Source organism: Astatotilapia calliptera, chromosome 11, assembly GCF_900246225.1.
Source record: "Astatotilapia calliptera chromosome 11, fAstCal1.2, whole genome shotgun sequence".
In the NCBI taxonomy this organism is placed as follows: Eukaryota; Metazoa; Chordata; class Actinopteri; order Cichliformes; family Cichlidae; genus Astatotilapia; species Astatotilapia calliptera.
In genome coordinates, this window is record NC_039312.1 from 14,615,964 (window position 1) to 14,631,862 (window position 15,899).

A 15,899-nucleotide genomic window follows, 5' to 3' on the forward strand; every position below is an offset into this window, starting at 1 on the left:
CAGGCTTATCCAGGGCATCATGTACTTTCAAGCGTGGCAGGGGGAGGGTCGGACAGTGCTGAAGGAAACTGTCTAACTATTAATACTGAAGGGTGGATAGGGAGGAAAGAGGATCTAGTAAAGTAGAGGAAAACATGATTCTCCTTTCTCTAAACAGCATCCTTTACCACCCTCATTCATCCGTCTCGCTTATTTAAATGATAATAAGCAAACAATGTAACTTTTTATTCTTTAGAATTGCATTATTGAGTATTATGCTTGTTTATAAGTTTGAAGTTGTGTTTTTGTTTTTATTTTTTCAAACTGGCACATCTGCTGACAACTATTGTAGTTGCGATCATTCAGATTTATCACAGCAATTCTTGTTTGGAAGCAATTGGGGAAAAAAATGGCTGCCAGTAAACACAGACTCAGTGAACCCAGACACTACAGTGATGAATTGATGAGGCAGGACGATTTCTACGCCTATTTTTCTTTTTCTTGTGACTTTTCACATTCAGCTTTCTTTTTGTTAGTCTGTTCTGAATCGGGTGCAATATTGGTTTAGCTGAAAGTAAAATAAAAGGCAATTCTTAAATTATTGTCATTATTATGAAATTGCATTTTTACTACCTGTAAACCAGCATAGTAGCACTTACAAAGATGTGAATATGAATGTTAAGTTACAAACTATTAGTCAAGCGCTGGCTTTTAGTTGGGATGGGTCAAAAGAGCGGTAAACAAGTTCCTAAACATTCCGAATTGTGGTGGGAAAGGAACAAGCTTTTGTTTTTCCATTCAGAAACCAACAGTGTTTTCAGCATCTGGAGATAATATAAAAATATGCCTTTTTATTGTCACATTATTTTAAGTGTAAGACTTAGTGTTACCAAATTTAAGGCAGACTGAAAAGTCTTTTTCATTTCCTGTTTAGATTCATGTGCTGAAGGAGGTGGCGTCCATGGCTCAAGAAAAACTGGGAGTATCCTGCGAGGTCATTGATCTACAGACCATCCTACCCTGGGATATCGAAACCGTTTGCAAGGTAACAGAGATGCATGCACACAGCACAAACAGAGCAAACTGAAAAAAAGTACCACAAACATTTATTTTGGTGCCACTTGTTTTTTGTAAGTAAGTGAATAAATGCATTATATATAATAGTGGAGCAATAGATGTAAAACACAGTCCACAGTCCTGCACAAAGAATGCCAGTTAAATGAAAGCTGTAATGATTAAAGTTGTTGAATAACAGGAAATAATCAGATTTGAAGAATCATATCGTTTGAGTTTCAAGCTGAATACTTTGACATCTGTTATTCATTTAGATGGTCATTTGCCATAAATACTGCTGGTCAGAGGAACCGTCTTCCTACTGGATCTTTGTTTATTGTGGTACAAAGTTGGGCAACGTTCATCTGGGCAGTGTGGTTCTCTTTGGTTCCTGATAAACAGGATCCCTTCTACCGCTGGAAAGACGCGACTGCTAGTTTATGTTGCCTCAGCCTTACACAGGCTATGGCACTCACTAAAATAAAATATTTAATTTGGGCGGGCTTTGAGAAGGGAGCTTTCTTTCCAGTGGGTATTCCATCCTTATTTACTTTTAAATACAGGAAGGAGCATGACACAAGACAGTTTGGAGAATTGTGGCCTAGAAAGATTCTTTCCTGCTCACCAAGGGCAAAGCGCCTGTAGACTAAACCACCAGGAGACCAGCTGGGGAGGGTCTGATGTTATGAAGAGACAAAAAGGCATGTCTGTCAAGTCAAACCTTAAGGAGCCTTGCAGTGAGACATGACTCATAATCATGCATCCTCTTGACACTCGGATTGCTGCCTTTTGCAATGGTCCTTGAATACATCACAAACCATCTTTGTTTGTCACCAGCTGTTTAATTTCGCATGTTTATTATCCAAGTTTCATGCTCCTCTGCTGAAAGATACACCTTCATCAGCAAGCACCAGGCTGCGCCTGCTGCCAAGCATATCTTATAACCAGCATTTAAAAGGCAGGAAGAAACTGTGGTAGGAGGGTAGTAATTTAATAGGGAGTCAATTTGAACTGATGGCAGAGACTGCAGCATTGTGTTGGCACGGAAATACTCGGAGTGAGCCGCAGTCAGTTACAGTTTGTTCAAGGGGGCTTCTCAAGTCCATGCAATCTTTCTTTCATTTTTCTTTTTTTCCTTTTTTTTTTGTTGTTGTAATTTGTGCCCCATTAAAACAACTGCCATGAAATTGAATAGTGTGTTTATGTGCTGCTTAACAGGCCTGATGCCAAGCCTGCCACCTCGAGCTTGTCAACAACATCTCTGCTTGTCATTTCCTCCAACCCAATATTCCTTAAACATCTGTCAAACCCATAAACCAATTTCCCCAAACACACACACACACACACACACACGGCCTGTTCCTTCTTTCATATTTGGCAGTAAAGTCACTGTTGCATTAAACTAATCACTCTAGGGATACAAGTCTCTTTTTCAAGCCTCTTCTGCTGGATGAGCAGTGAAACAGCCTTTTAATCAGGCTATTATCAAATTTCAGCGAAGGCACAGAATTAATTTCAGTGCAAATCACGATTATTATCACCCAGACTAATGCACAGGAATACGCATTAACGGCTTTTATTTTATCTTTTAATTAATCAGAAACAAGCAAGCAAATAGCCAGATGTACATTATTCACAACTAAAACAAATGGAAGTAGCTTACGCAACACCTGCCATCACAAATAAAAGGTGGCAGATGCAACGCTGCGGAGACATCCAAATGCTACGGCTTGTTCATTTCAAGCATAAAAGGAGCCAAAGGCACAATGCTGAGATGACCTTTGGTTATCCAGAGGTAGACATGTCTGCCATTATTTTCATTTGGAATGGGAGACGTGTTAACAGATAGATTTTAGCATTTAAATTAAAGCTGTGTTTGTCTGCCTTTTGTGCATATATTTAAAATGCTTTACATTTCATTGGACTGGCTAGAGCTGAAACAATTAGCCGACTCATTAGTGCGCTAACGGAACAAATGATCTTTTGATATTACAAAAGATTACTTAGCTTTATTTTAAAGCCTTTAGCTTTCAATCAACTTTTAAAGGCAAAGTATCTTTAGCATTAAAATTAAGCTAAAGTTACTTTCAGCATCTGCTTTACCACAAGGGGTCACCACAGCTGGTAGTTCTGCATGTTTGATTTGGCAGATTTCCTGATACCAACCTCAGAGGGAATTTGGATGCAAACCAGTGACTTTTTTTACTCACCAAGCAAATGTGTAAAAGAGCTTATGTGGAAAATAATTAGCATTATATACAGAATAATGAAATTTTCAGCTTTCTTAAAACTATGTTTTATGAAAAATCAACTAACTTCAGCAGTCTTGAGACAATACTACAAAGCAGAGTGACACTATAGATAGAAATCTTCAAAGTTTCATACACTTTGTTGCTTATTTATGTTATAAAATGCACAAAAAGAAACACACCCCACAGTTGAAAGCTTTCACTGTTGTGGCAGTGACAGCAGGCAGTAGTACAGTGCCCTGAGTGTCCTCAGTAACCCCTCACAAGTGGTGCCCTAAAAACTGGGCGCTGTGCAGCTGCTCTGGGCTGGCAGGAGTTTAAATGCCTGAGAATCAGCAGAGCTGCAATCCACACAACCATCTAAGTTTCGTCACACTGCAACCCACCCATGCAGAACTAGTTTAAGTATAATATCTATAAATGGCTCTTTGATGCTGAATCTTTGATCAGTCCATTTGTTGTTGACTCCAAATTTTTTTTTAAAGAAAGTCACATTGGTTAAAAACCTGTTTTGTCTATGTGAGTTTAAATCCCAGAAATGCACTATATGGACAAAAGTAGTGGGCCTATATATGACACCTACAGTAGCTACTTAGCCATGGAAACATGTCCTATGAAGCTGCTGGTGCACAGTTTCTGTGCTGATGTTAATACTGAGGAGGTTTGAAACTGTGTAGTTATTGAGTCGGTAGAGCATCGAAGACATTTGTGCACTCTACAACCCTGCTGTGGTTCCTAAATGCTTCCACTTTGCAGTAATATAACTTGCAGTCAATCGTGAAATATCTTGGAGGAAAGAAATTTGACCAACTGACAGCATTATGCTGTTGCTGTTACAGCACTATGCTCAAATTCAATGACAATTTTAGAATATCCTATTCTTTCATTATTATTTTTAAAGGCAAACTCCATGGATAGGTGCTTGGTTTTATACATACAGTGGCTTGCAAAAGTATTCGGCCCCCTTGAACTTTTCCACATTTTGTCACATTACAGCCACAAACATGAATCAATTTTATTGTAATTCCACGTGAAAGACAAATACAAAGTTGTGTACACGTGAGAAGTGGAATGAAAATTATACATGATTCCAAACATTTTTTACAAATAAATAACTGAAAAGTGGGATGTGCGTAATTATTCAGCCCCCTGAGTCAATACTTTGTAGAACCACCAATTACAGCTGCCAGTCTTTTAGGGTATGTGTCTACTAGCTTTGCACATCTACAGACTGAAATCTTTGCCCATTCTTCTTTGCAAAACAGCTCCAGCTCAGTCAGATTAGATGGACAGCATTTGTGAACAGCAGTTTTCAGATCTTGCCACAGATTCTCGAGTGGATTTAGATCTGGACTTTGACTGGGCCATTCTAACACATGGATATGTTTTGTTTAAACCATCCCATTGTTGCCCTGGCTTTATGTTTAGGGTCGTTGTCCTGCTGGAAGGTGAACCTCCGCCCCAGTCTCACGTCTTTTGCAGACTCCAAGAGGTTTTCTTCCAAGATTGCCCTGTATTTGGCTCCATCCATCTTCCCATCAACTCTGACCAGCTTCCCTGTCCCTGCTGAAGAGAAGCACCCCCAGAGCATGATGCTGCCACCACCATATTTGACAGTGGGGATGGTGTGTTCAGAGTGATGAGCAGTGTTAGTTTTTCCGCCACACATACCGTTTTGCATTTTGGCCAAAAAGTTCCATTTTGGTCTCATCTGACCAGAGCACCTTCTTCCACATGTTTGCTGTGTCCCCCGCATGGCTTGTGGCAAACTGCAAACGGGACTTCTTATGGTTTTCTGTTAACAATGGCTTTCTTCTTGCCACTCTTCCATAAAGGCCAACTTTGTGCAGTGCACGACTAATAGTTGTCCTATGGACAGATTCCCCCACCTGAGCTGTAGATCTCTGCAGCCATGTCACCATGGGCCTCTTGGCTGCATTTCTGATCAGCGCTCTCCTTGTTCGGCCTGTGAGTTTAGGTGGACAGCCTTGTCTTGGTAGGTTTGGTAGGTAACTTGAAACGGTCTCCTCCTGACTTAGCTTGGCTGGCCATCAGTGACCCAGGTGGGAAGCCTTTGACTGACCTCCCCTGCACCCTCTCAGTAAAAGCATAAAAAAACTGATTGAGCCACACACTAGACAGCACTCCTATAAGAACTCTATTGTCTGCGTAGCTTTTTTGGAAAAGGTGAGTTACACAAAAGTAATACAAAAAGAGATACCCCCACAATAATTTGCACTCAATAAAGGACATCATTTGGGCTGAGTAGCTATCATATATGCTACCCATTAGAGGTTTCTCTCCCTAATTATGTAGAGTTGTAAGTTGAAAAAGTAATATATACGATATACGTTAAATAGTAAAGCATGGAGAACAGTGTGTTCTGTATATGATATGCAACTAGGCTTTTAGTTGTTATTTCTTACGAGATTCACATTTCTCAACACATTTGAGAAACCCCCACGGGTAAATCACACTAACAAAACATGACTCTAAAAGATAAACTCTACTACACAAGGGATGTCTTAAAATACATTTTTATCATTTCATTGACCGAGGCACTGTGAGATGGAACCGTTTTCAGTTCAGTAAATAAACAGTTAAGATTCGTTGGAGCCTTTTGAAACGGGTGTTCTCTTCTGATAAATAAATTTTCAGGACAAGTTGTGTTCTTCAGTTTAGAGAGGAAGTAGCCAAGACATTGTTAATTCAAAAGATTGTACACCTGGTGTCCAGCTTTTCCGGCAGCCTCGCGTCTCCGTAAAGCCAGCCCTTTTGTGCTGCTTATTAACTGGACGTGAGAAGCGGCGAATGTGCAGGCAGTGAGATAGGCTGCAGACACACATCCAGCTGTTGGCAGCCAATTAAAATTTCTCATGTCCGATGAGTCACATTTCCCCCCCTGTATCCTTTGAGTGGAGGATTTGTGCATGCATGTGCAGTCTGTGGTTAGCTGGTTTATTTATATATATATATATATATATATATATATATATATATAGCCCGTGAGTCGTTTTTTGAGTGTGCACGTATATAGTGAAGCACGATGTGTCTTCAAAGTAGAAATTTTTAAAGCTATACTATAAGAAAAACATTCCTTTTTCTTCCCGAGGGATCTGTTGAGGCAGCCACCAGCTACACTCAGATATAAATATATTCACGCCTCTTGTTGACAAAAGGAATCATGGGTAGAAATTACTATGAAAATACAGAAAAAGTGAGTGTATTTAATTTTGTCCCAGTGTCTCAAGCGTTCCAGTAAATGTAATAGTCGTTCTTTAAGGGATAAACAAAATGGCTGGTTTATGTCTGCCAGACCCACGGCTCAGATGATACTCTGTGGAAAGTCTTCCTGCCGTGCTTGGGCAGCGCACGTGTGGAGTTGTGTAAAGATGCTACATAAGAGCTTGCTGATTCCTTGCTAAGTGGACCGCTTTACTCCCTACTGATTAACAGCTTTTCTTGTTGAGCTGATGAGCATTTTGCCAACATTTTCATCTGTTCTTACACGGGCCTACATTTGTTTGAATTGGCCACTTGGGAGGCTTACAAAATATCTCTGCTACTCCCATTATTCTTTTGGTCCGCCGTTGGTGATTCAGCCTCATTCTCAGGTTTTCCAGACTCCGAATCCGGCCAGTGAAGAACTGACCGAAGCCAGTTTATAATTCAGTCTTCGGTTCACGCACAGGTCCTTATAGGAAGCAGCCTGTACACCTAGGATGCCCCAAGGACCTCCACAAGGGTTTTTTTCCCCCTCTCTCTTCTGTTTTCCAGTGGCTCTTCCTTAACTTCCCAATCTTTAGTACTGCCAGAATGTCAGAGTTTTAAGACATGATTATGGCGAAAAGAATTCAGAATAGCAATAATCGATAGAGGTTCAGGAAATGCTTTTTGTTAAAATCATAGTTAACCTGTGATGTGAACAAATCTCGACACGGTGGATGCAGGGTGAGAGTGAAAGAAGAATTTGGGTGGGGAAAAAACAACAAAAAAGAAAACAGTACCAACTATATTGTCCCCAGTGAGGCAAAAAGGAAAACTAAAATGCACAGTACCCAGTTTGCACAGGTAATGAAGAGCATCAAACTACAAAGACTATCAGGCTATCCACAAACTGCAAATGCATCAGTGAGGCAAGATGCTGGGGACAATAGCACCTTTTACAGAGCGCCTAGCTTTAGCTTCAAGTTGGAAAAGCAAAGAGGAGCAAGGGCAAGTGCAGACAACGAAACGGTAATTAAAGAAAGAATTCAGTCCTTATTAGTTCACCCCCATCTCCAGTGCTGCCGTCAACATGTACCGTAGCCTGAGGATAACACCAAGTAACTCTGTTGCCTTGTGAGAACCCAGTCTCTCCTGGTTTGTGAGAGGAGTATCTGCAGCAACAGCCAGTCAGCCATAAAATGTGTAGACAAACTGAGGCTGCGGTGCAGTAGTTACTTATTAATAGTCTACTACTAAAATGGAAGCGAGCTATGAACTGGAAAGTGGGTCTCTAACTGTGATTGTATTGGTGCTGGGTTGTTTGCAATACTATCTATGCTATTCATTTTTTATTTTTTATTTATTTATTTTTTGGCCTGTCCCGTTTGGCTCTTTTGCCATCAGAATTGTTGTCTAAAGGCAAAGAAAGATGCCCAACGGATTTACTTTACCAAATTGACCATCCCAGCTTTGCCGTAATGGTCCATTTGATTCACCTTTTATTGCTTGTTTTATTTTCACTTGCTGAATATGGGACAGACTTGACTGGGGGAAAGAAGGGGAGAAAGAAAGAGGGAAAGAGAAACAGCTGAGAAGAGGGATGGGGGAGAAGGGCAAAAGACAAAAACCAACAGAACGGGCAGAGGAAAAAAAATGCATATATCGATCACCTGGATCACCTGCTGAGAAAGAAAAAAAGAAAACAAGCAGAAGAGAACAAGAGTAATAGAATAAACAACATCACAATGATATATGGGAATATGACAGTAAATACTAAATATTAAACATTATTGTGCAGCACATAAGATCAACAGAACACAGTGTGCTTTGAGGTAGGAGCCAAAAAGGGTGTAGTTTGTTGCTGTGATCACCCGTGTGTACACCTGTGAGCATGGACGCGCTTGTTTTGTTTTTTTTGTTTTTTTTAAAGGTTCTTTCATGTAATGATCTGCTAGAGGGTGTGGGGGGGGGGGGGGCACAGCCCCGTCCTCCAGGGTATGAAGCAGGTATGGAGGAGATCAAAACTCCAGACATCCAGAGGCCCCCAGAACACAAGAGACCAAGGAAGACCAACAGAGGGGCAGCTGCGCCACTGTCCCAGAAAGAGCTGAGGAGAGTCCCAGATGAGGGCTCACTCAGCAGCCGCGGAGCAGAAGCCAGGGGGAGTTGCAGTGACGCGCCCGTGAGCTCCGCCGGCAGCCAGCCGTGCCTGAGTGAACGAGCCCCAGGCTCCAGGCCCCGATAAGCGGCCGCCAAGGAGTGAGCCGGTGTGTAACTGGACGCCCATCCCCAGACACAAAGAACCACCAACGCACCGATGTCTGAGGGAGTCCGCCACTGGCAGGGGAAGTGGTGGTAGGGGGAGATAGGCCTCCAAACCTTGGAGGGCCTAAGATGTCCCCAGAGAGGTGGCGCCTGACACCCAACCTGACATATAGACACAGACATACAGGCACACACATATACAAACATCCATTCCCACCCTCATGCTCTCATATGCACTTACTCCACACTCAACCAACGTGGAGACAGACATAAAGAGACGCTGTACACACGATCACACTCCCCAAGCGTACTCTACAAACCGGGTCTAGGTACCCTTGCCCCTGGAGGGGGGAACTGCACCCAGACCCAGGTGGTGTTACCCTTTTCCCTGCGGTGGGGGGAGGCAGACCGCCCCGACTCCGCAGCAGCAGGGAGTCCCCACACTCCAGACCGCAGTCGGACGGCCAACTCCTCCTCCTAGCCCCCCCGCTCCAGCAGGTCGCAGAGAATGGGGGTGAGAGAAGACTCCAAACCTCCCTCCACCCGCTCATTGTAGTGTTGATGCATGTGTGTTCTAAGGTGCATTTAAAACCCAGGAGGGCATGGAGCTACCTGCCAGAGAGCAGCAGGTAAGCGCATGGTCCCTCCTGCTGGCCCTCAATGTCTACATGTATTTAACATTGAGAGGTGGGCAACGACGCCAGGGGTGAGGTGTACACCCTGATGGTACTTTGGACTCCGTGTATCGTGCCCACCCCCAAGATCCTATATGTATGTGTAATGAGAGTGTGAGTAATGTGAATGTCTAAGTTGTGGGATAAAATTGAGGCAGAGGCAGCCAGAAGGGGATGGGGGGGGGGGGGGGGGTAGCCTCCTCTGCACCCTGGTGACATACCCCTACTCCAAGGTCCTGCATGTGTGGGTGGTTGTGGTGGAGCGGGAAGAGGGAGGCAGCTGGAGATGGGGAGGGAAGGAAGGGAGGGGCACGTGACCCCTCCCTGGGGCCAGCTCCCCCGCTGACCCCAGTAGGCACCCCCATACTCCGCGACCCGCCAGGGAAAGGGGGCCCAGGCCCATCCAGACCGGGGCCCAGCGCAGCAGCGCCTCCCGGCCCCACAGAGCCCGGGACAGTCCACCCAACCCCACCACAGAGAAAACTGCACCCACCCCACCATCCACTCTTCTTCCAGACTACATAAGACAATAAACACCCAGGCTGAGATCTTCCTCCACCTCTCCTGTATCTCCCCCTCCTGTAGAGAGAGCCCCTGAGGAGAGGAAAGCTCCTGCAAGATGTGACAATCTTCCCCACCAGTTGAAGAGCCCCCCAGGTGGCTCGATGCACCGGCGGCACCCTGCTCCAGGGCTGGGCCCCCATGCACCCACCCGCCCACAACCCCGGCAACACACCAACCAGGACCCAAGCCCCCGAGGCCCGGCCCGGGCCCCAGCCCAGAGACGGAGCGCCCCCAGAACCTCACGTCCATCCCGGACCCACCCAGGGGCAGCCAGGCTACCAGGTCAGTAACCCACGTCCGTCAGCACAGACCCTCCCCTAGCCCCGCTGCACGCAGCCGCGAGGAAACAGTCACCTGAGAGCCAACAGAGCCCCTAACCGGACATGACCGCTACCCCGGGTTGAGCCCCCCAAGGAAGATGCCTCCGGGGAACCCCCCGACGCCCTAAGCCTGTCCCTACCCCCACACCAATCACAACAGTGAAGGCGGGACCAAACTATGACCCCCCACCCCCACTAGGTGATGGAGCTGATCAAAGGAGCCCAGAGCAATTGATCTGATGTGGTGGCAGAGGCTGTATCAAGACTAATGTAATCTAATAGATAATTTCTATATTGGTTAGAATTAAGATTATTTTTATTTTTCCAGTTCATGAGGACTGTTTTCTTGGCTATGCATAGGGCAGTGAAAACCATATGGGCGATATTCTTTTCTGAAGTGACATTATCTAAGCTGCCCAACAAACACACTAAGGGGGAAGTTGGAATGTTACATTTCAGATACTTCGATAAGTCTATTTTTTATTTTTTAAAGTTTTGTAGTTATCGGCGCAGCATGTATAAAATGCTTAGATTTAGCACCAGCAAAAACACAAAATCCACTGATATTAATGTCCTGCTTTTAGCCAAAATGAAGTTTCGTTTCATAGGAAACCCACACAGAAGAGTTCTACACTTGTCATCAATAAAACTCCTAAGTCATGTGAAAGTATGCTTCTTCTGTTTAAATGGGCTCTTGAGAAGAGAGAGCTTTCTTTCCCCTTTTATTCCTCCCGATCAGTGTTTAACAACGCTGAAAGCAAGCTGTAAATGCTAAACTTGTGCATTATCATACATAAAACTATCAGCAGACAGTCGGAGTGCTTGTTGCATTTCTTCATAACTTTTACATCACTTCTTAACAAAATTAACATTTTGCAAATGGCAAACTGCAGAAATACAGTGGGCCAAAAAGCTGTCTGTGCAATATCACCTCGGGAAGAAAGTTGTTTATAGCCTGTGTTGTGTTGGTATCTCTTTGTGTTATGCACTGCAAGTAACTATCTTTCATCTTCCTGTCTTTATCTCTTGTATGTCGTAGTGTTATTAGATTGACCCTTTGTTCTTTTTTTTCTTTTTCTTTTTTGTCTTTTTCCGCATTGTGCCAGTAAACAATTGCAGTTTGGCAGTCACAGTTTCAGTCATTTCCACTGAGTGCTCATCATCATATGCTTCAAAGTGTTGTAGTTGAAACACTGTACTGTCTTCTATATCCTGTTTACACGAAAAACCATACACACAGAAGAAACATGCAAAGCCAAAGACTTGATCTGTGTGACACTTCCAGAAAATACCACGCTGGTAGCGGTCCTTTAAGGGGTCTTCTCAGATGTAGGGAGAATATATCAGGTATAATTTTTTTTTTTAATGTTGAGAATCCCAAACCTTTTATGATCACGGTTTGATTTTCATTGGCAACGTGTTTTTACAGCTGGTTAAAATATCAAACAACTTTGTGTGCGGCCTTGTTTATGCAGCGTGGATCTATCTGGCCGGTGAAGGAGGTCAGCATTTAGTTTTGTGATTTAGAGACCATTGAGGAAGAATTGGATGGGCTGTGGTAAAACTGTCTTACAATTGGGTCTATCTTCAATGACATGGCATTAAAGACAACAGTGAGGAGTCGTAAGCGGTGAGCAGGGTGAAAGCGCAGCCTGACTCTATGTTAGGAACTGTAGGACTACGTGACTTCAAGCGAGTGTCCCTACACCACAGTACAGCTATAAACATGTGGTCTGCAAACCTAAGCCTCCGCTTGTGTTAAGTGAAGAATTTGAATCCTCTACTACAGACAACAGAGGGATATTATAATAGCTTAGCACAGCCTATTAAAGAACTTAACAGGCACTGTTCTGCATCGTGTGTTGCTCAAACCTGTCGCGGCTGTGACTTGTCTTTTGACATAAAACCTGCTTTGACAAGTTATTTAAAGTAATTCACATTTTCTGGCATGAAACCTTTGATAAAAGACATGTTAAGTTGCTGGACTGACTGCAGTTTGTGTATGTCTGGCAGCCGTGCTGCCTGTGTTGCTTTTCTTTTGGGACGTGAGATAACTTGTAGGTCTCTGGCGTACCTGGTAACTGCTTTCTCCAGCTCACGATCCTCTCTATAATGTGCATAGCTTTCTTCCTTAATAGATGTCTCTTGGCCTGCTCTCCAGTTGAAGTCTCTGTGACTGTAGCGCTGCCTGGATCTCAACCCTTGTAGTGATGCAACCAGTTTGGCTGAACCTGTTAAACCCTCTCTAACACATGCAGGAGGAGTCACTTAGGGATACACAGTGCACGAATGCACCAATATCTCAGGTCTTATAAAATATAAATAACATTATGTCAGAGTCCCAAACAAAGGCAGAATTTACTGGATGCTTAATAGAGGAGGAAGATTTGCAGCGAGCCGTACTTGGGGAGCGATGTGCATCAGCATCTGTTCTGATTCTTGGAACTGATGCGGGTTATGATGAGTGCTCTGAGTGCGCTGGAGTCTGTTGACTCACTGTAGCAGATAAGACCTTCTTATCACATCTACGCTCAACTTGCACTCTCTCTTAATGGCTTCAGGCTGTAAATGTATGTCCTAAGGCAAAGACTGCAGGTAAACACAGTGTGTGTGTGGAAGCAGCCGGGGAGCCAGCCGGTACGCTGACATCAGTTTGTTTGCCATTCACTCAAGTGGAAAGAGATGCAAGCAAATAGAAGCCACCACCAAGCTCTGCTTGGCTTCAAGTTCAGCGTGTTGTCCCCATCTCTGCAGCTGCGGTTGCTATTGTTTTTAATACTACCTACCATAATTACAAAGGGGGAAAATGTGTCATTTGAGGTCGACTTCAACCAAGCAGAACACAATTGGACCGATGGAAAATTTTCAAAAATTTTGACCACATATTAAAGACATGTTGCTTCAAAAAATATTTTAATGTCCGGCCGTGGAAAAGTGATCACGGCTTTCTCAGATGGAAACAGTTTTCTGATAATGAATAAAAACACGATTAAGGACATGAAACCAAAACTTTTAGAACATTTATGGTAAATAAAGGAGCGTGATGTGTATTTCCAGTGGGGGGTGGGGGTGAGAGTCAATATCAGTGCATTGATTTTTTTTTTTTTTTTCCCGCCATACTCCTCAACCTCTTCTAAACATGTTTTGGAAAACCTGATTGAAATGCGTGAGTGCTAGAACTGTTGTGGTTAAGTGAGCTTTTGATTGAATGATTATTTTTCCTCATGGAGCAAAACCTTTAAATTGAGGCTCTCCATGTTTGAGTCAGTTGGTCTGCCACATCTGGCTGCAGCTTTTTTTTAATAACTCCATGACAAACATCAAGAGTTGTTCTCCATTCACCCTGATCTCAGTTACGGAGGTAAATAAATAAATAAATGATGATGATGTCAGTTTATAAATGATTCCACATTGCCAAGCATTGATTTGAGGTCAGGTGGTCAGTTTAAAGAAAGGCCTCGAGTCTGTCAGCAAAAGCTTATTCAGAGCATTCGTACTTGGTTTTAATTTTCCTGTTGCATGTGTTTGATTTTAGTTTGTCACTCCAGATTAATGCAGATGAAACCCAACCTTAAATCATGTTCACGGCCCTCCAGTTATTCCCAGCTAAGTCTCTTCTTCTTGGTGTAGATATGGAAACGGCTCACTTCTAACAAACTGAAGAAAGTCCCCATCTAAGCCAGAGACATCTCTTTTCATTTGAAGTAATTTGACGTGGCCTTGTTCCAGCCGCACCCACTGCCACCTACGCGCTTTGAATTTCAATGAAACTTCCAGTAGAAGTGACCCATCCATGCTTAATTTTAAAATATGATCATACTTGGCTAAAGACTCATTATGATAATCATGTGGACAGACAACTGTGGATAGAAACAGTTGGCCTCCAGATACAGAGATGGAGAGCCAGGATGAGTATGTTCAGTGCGTGCGTGTATGTGTGTGTGTGTGTGTGTGTGTGTGTGTGTGTGTGTGTGTGTACGGGTTCTTACTATCTTGGTGGGGACCAAAATCTGAAATTTACTATACTGGTGGGGACCAACAGCCCCCGCGGGGACCAAAATCCAGGTCCCTATGAGGTTGAATGCATTTATCACACTCAAAATGTGGTTTTGGTATCAGGGTTGCAATTAGTTTATGGTTAGGTTTAGTGTTGGGCATTCATTTTTGAGGGTTAGGGTAAGCAGCATTATGTCAATGGCAAGTCCCCACGAGGATAGATGGATGGATAGATTGGAGAGCTGGACAGGGCCATAGAAAGTCCTGAACCCATCAGCAGGACTGGTATCAGCTCCTTTGTCCAAGGAGGAACAGGGTAAGTATTGCCAGAGCTGCAAAATGACCTCCAGCAGGACACTGGTATGAATGTTTCTGACTAGAAAATCAGAAACAGATATCATAATTGTGGCCTGATGTCCCAACATCCTTTTGTGGACCCTGTGCTCACCCTGCAGCCCGATTGGCATTTGCCATAAAATACCAGAATTGACAGCTCCACCACTGGCAGCCTGTGCTTTTCACACAGTGCTGCCTGTAACATCGTTCAGCATGACAGGGTTGATGGTGGGTCAATCCTTGGACCCATTGTCAGACCCTATGCTGGTGCAGTGGGTCCTCTGTTCCACCTGGTGCACAACAATGGCCAGCCTCAATTGGCAAGAGGATGTATGCAGTTCCTGGAGGATGAAGGACTTGATACCAATGACTGTCCTTCATGCTCTCCTGACTGCTAAATACAGTAGAACACCACTGGGACATTGTTTCAGTCTGTTCGACACTGCTAGGTTGCACCTCAGATTGTCCAGGACCTCACTGATACTGTTATCCAGATCTGGTAGAATATTCCTCCGGACACCATCCGTAGTCTCATTAGGAGCATGCTATGTAGTTTAAGTATTTTCCTTAGGCTGCAGCTAAAATCTGTCTTGAGTGCACCAACAATTTTTATATGCAGGAAAAATATAGCTGCCAGCTAATTTGAATCTTGAATATATGAGGTAAAATCACCATATCAATAATGTGTTTTTAATAACGCGTGTAAATGGAGAGGCCCATTGGTTTAGTCATTAATCAGATACATTAAATTCATTCATATATTACGCTACATTACATGAGATTCATGTCAATCTGGTTCTTTTAATATACCATCCTTTTATCTTTTTTTTTCTTTTTTAAATTGAAAATAATTGTAAGCCCCAATTTTCTGTCAAAGGAAAAAACCTTTCAGCTGGCTGTGTATTCAGCCACTATTGTATAATCCAAGATACATTTTGACTTTAAAGAAGTTCAAATCTAGATATATTTGGATTCACGTCTGGATCTGTTGTAGTGTCTTGGTGCCCACTTTCAGCACTCATCTCAGTGAGCAAGCAGAGCCTGCTTTTATCTGACTGTGGTCTGGAGCTGGGCCAGAGAAGGGGCAAGCAGCCTGCTGACGATTAGCTCACAGACAAGCCGGGGCTCATGCCTCTGTTTCCCTTTCAGGCGAGGGGTTTTCTGCCAGTATCTGCTTACTGGCCCACCACAGCATCCCTAATGTCTTTGGCCCGCTGTCACACATGCACTGGAATCAATCAAACGAGAAGAAAAAT

General features: G+C 43.5%; 1 protein-coding gene across 2 annotated transcripts in view; it reads left to right on the forward strand.

Annotated features, from left to right (window-relative positions):
• bckdhb (branched chain keto acid dehydrogenase E1 subunit beta) overlaps positions 1-15,899 on the forward strand; it is a 76,856-nt gene that overhangs the window by 19,371 nt on the left and 41,586 nt on the right. The window contains exons 8-9 of one of the 2 annotated variants that reach the window (XM_026186037.1): positions 914-1,024; positions 1,596-3,043. In XM_026186037.1, coding sequence (XP_026041822.1) covers positions 914-1,024; positions 1,596-1,607 — 123 coding nt within the window. In that variant the 3' untranslated portion in view covers positions 1,608-3,043. Of the gene's footprint in view, positions 1-913; positions 1,025-1,595; positions 3,044-15,899 lie in introns of those variants that run through there. The other variant, XM_026186036.1, reaches the window with a different exon arrangement.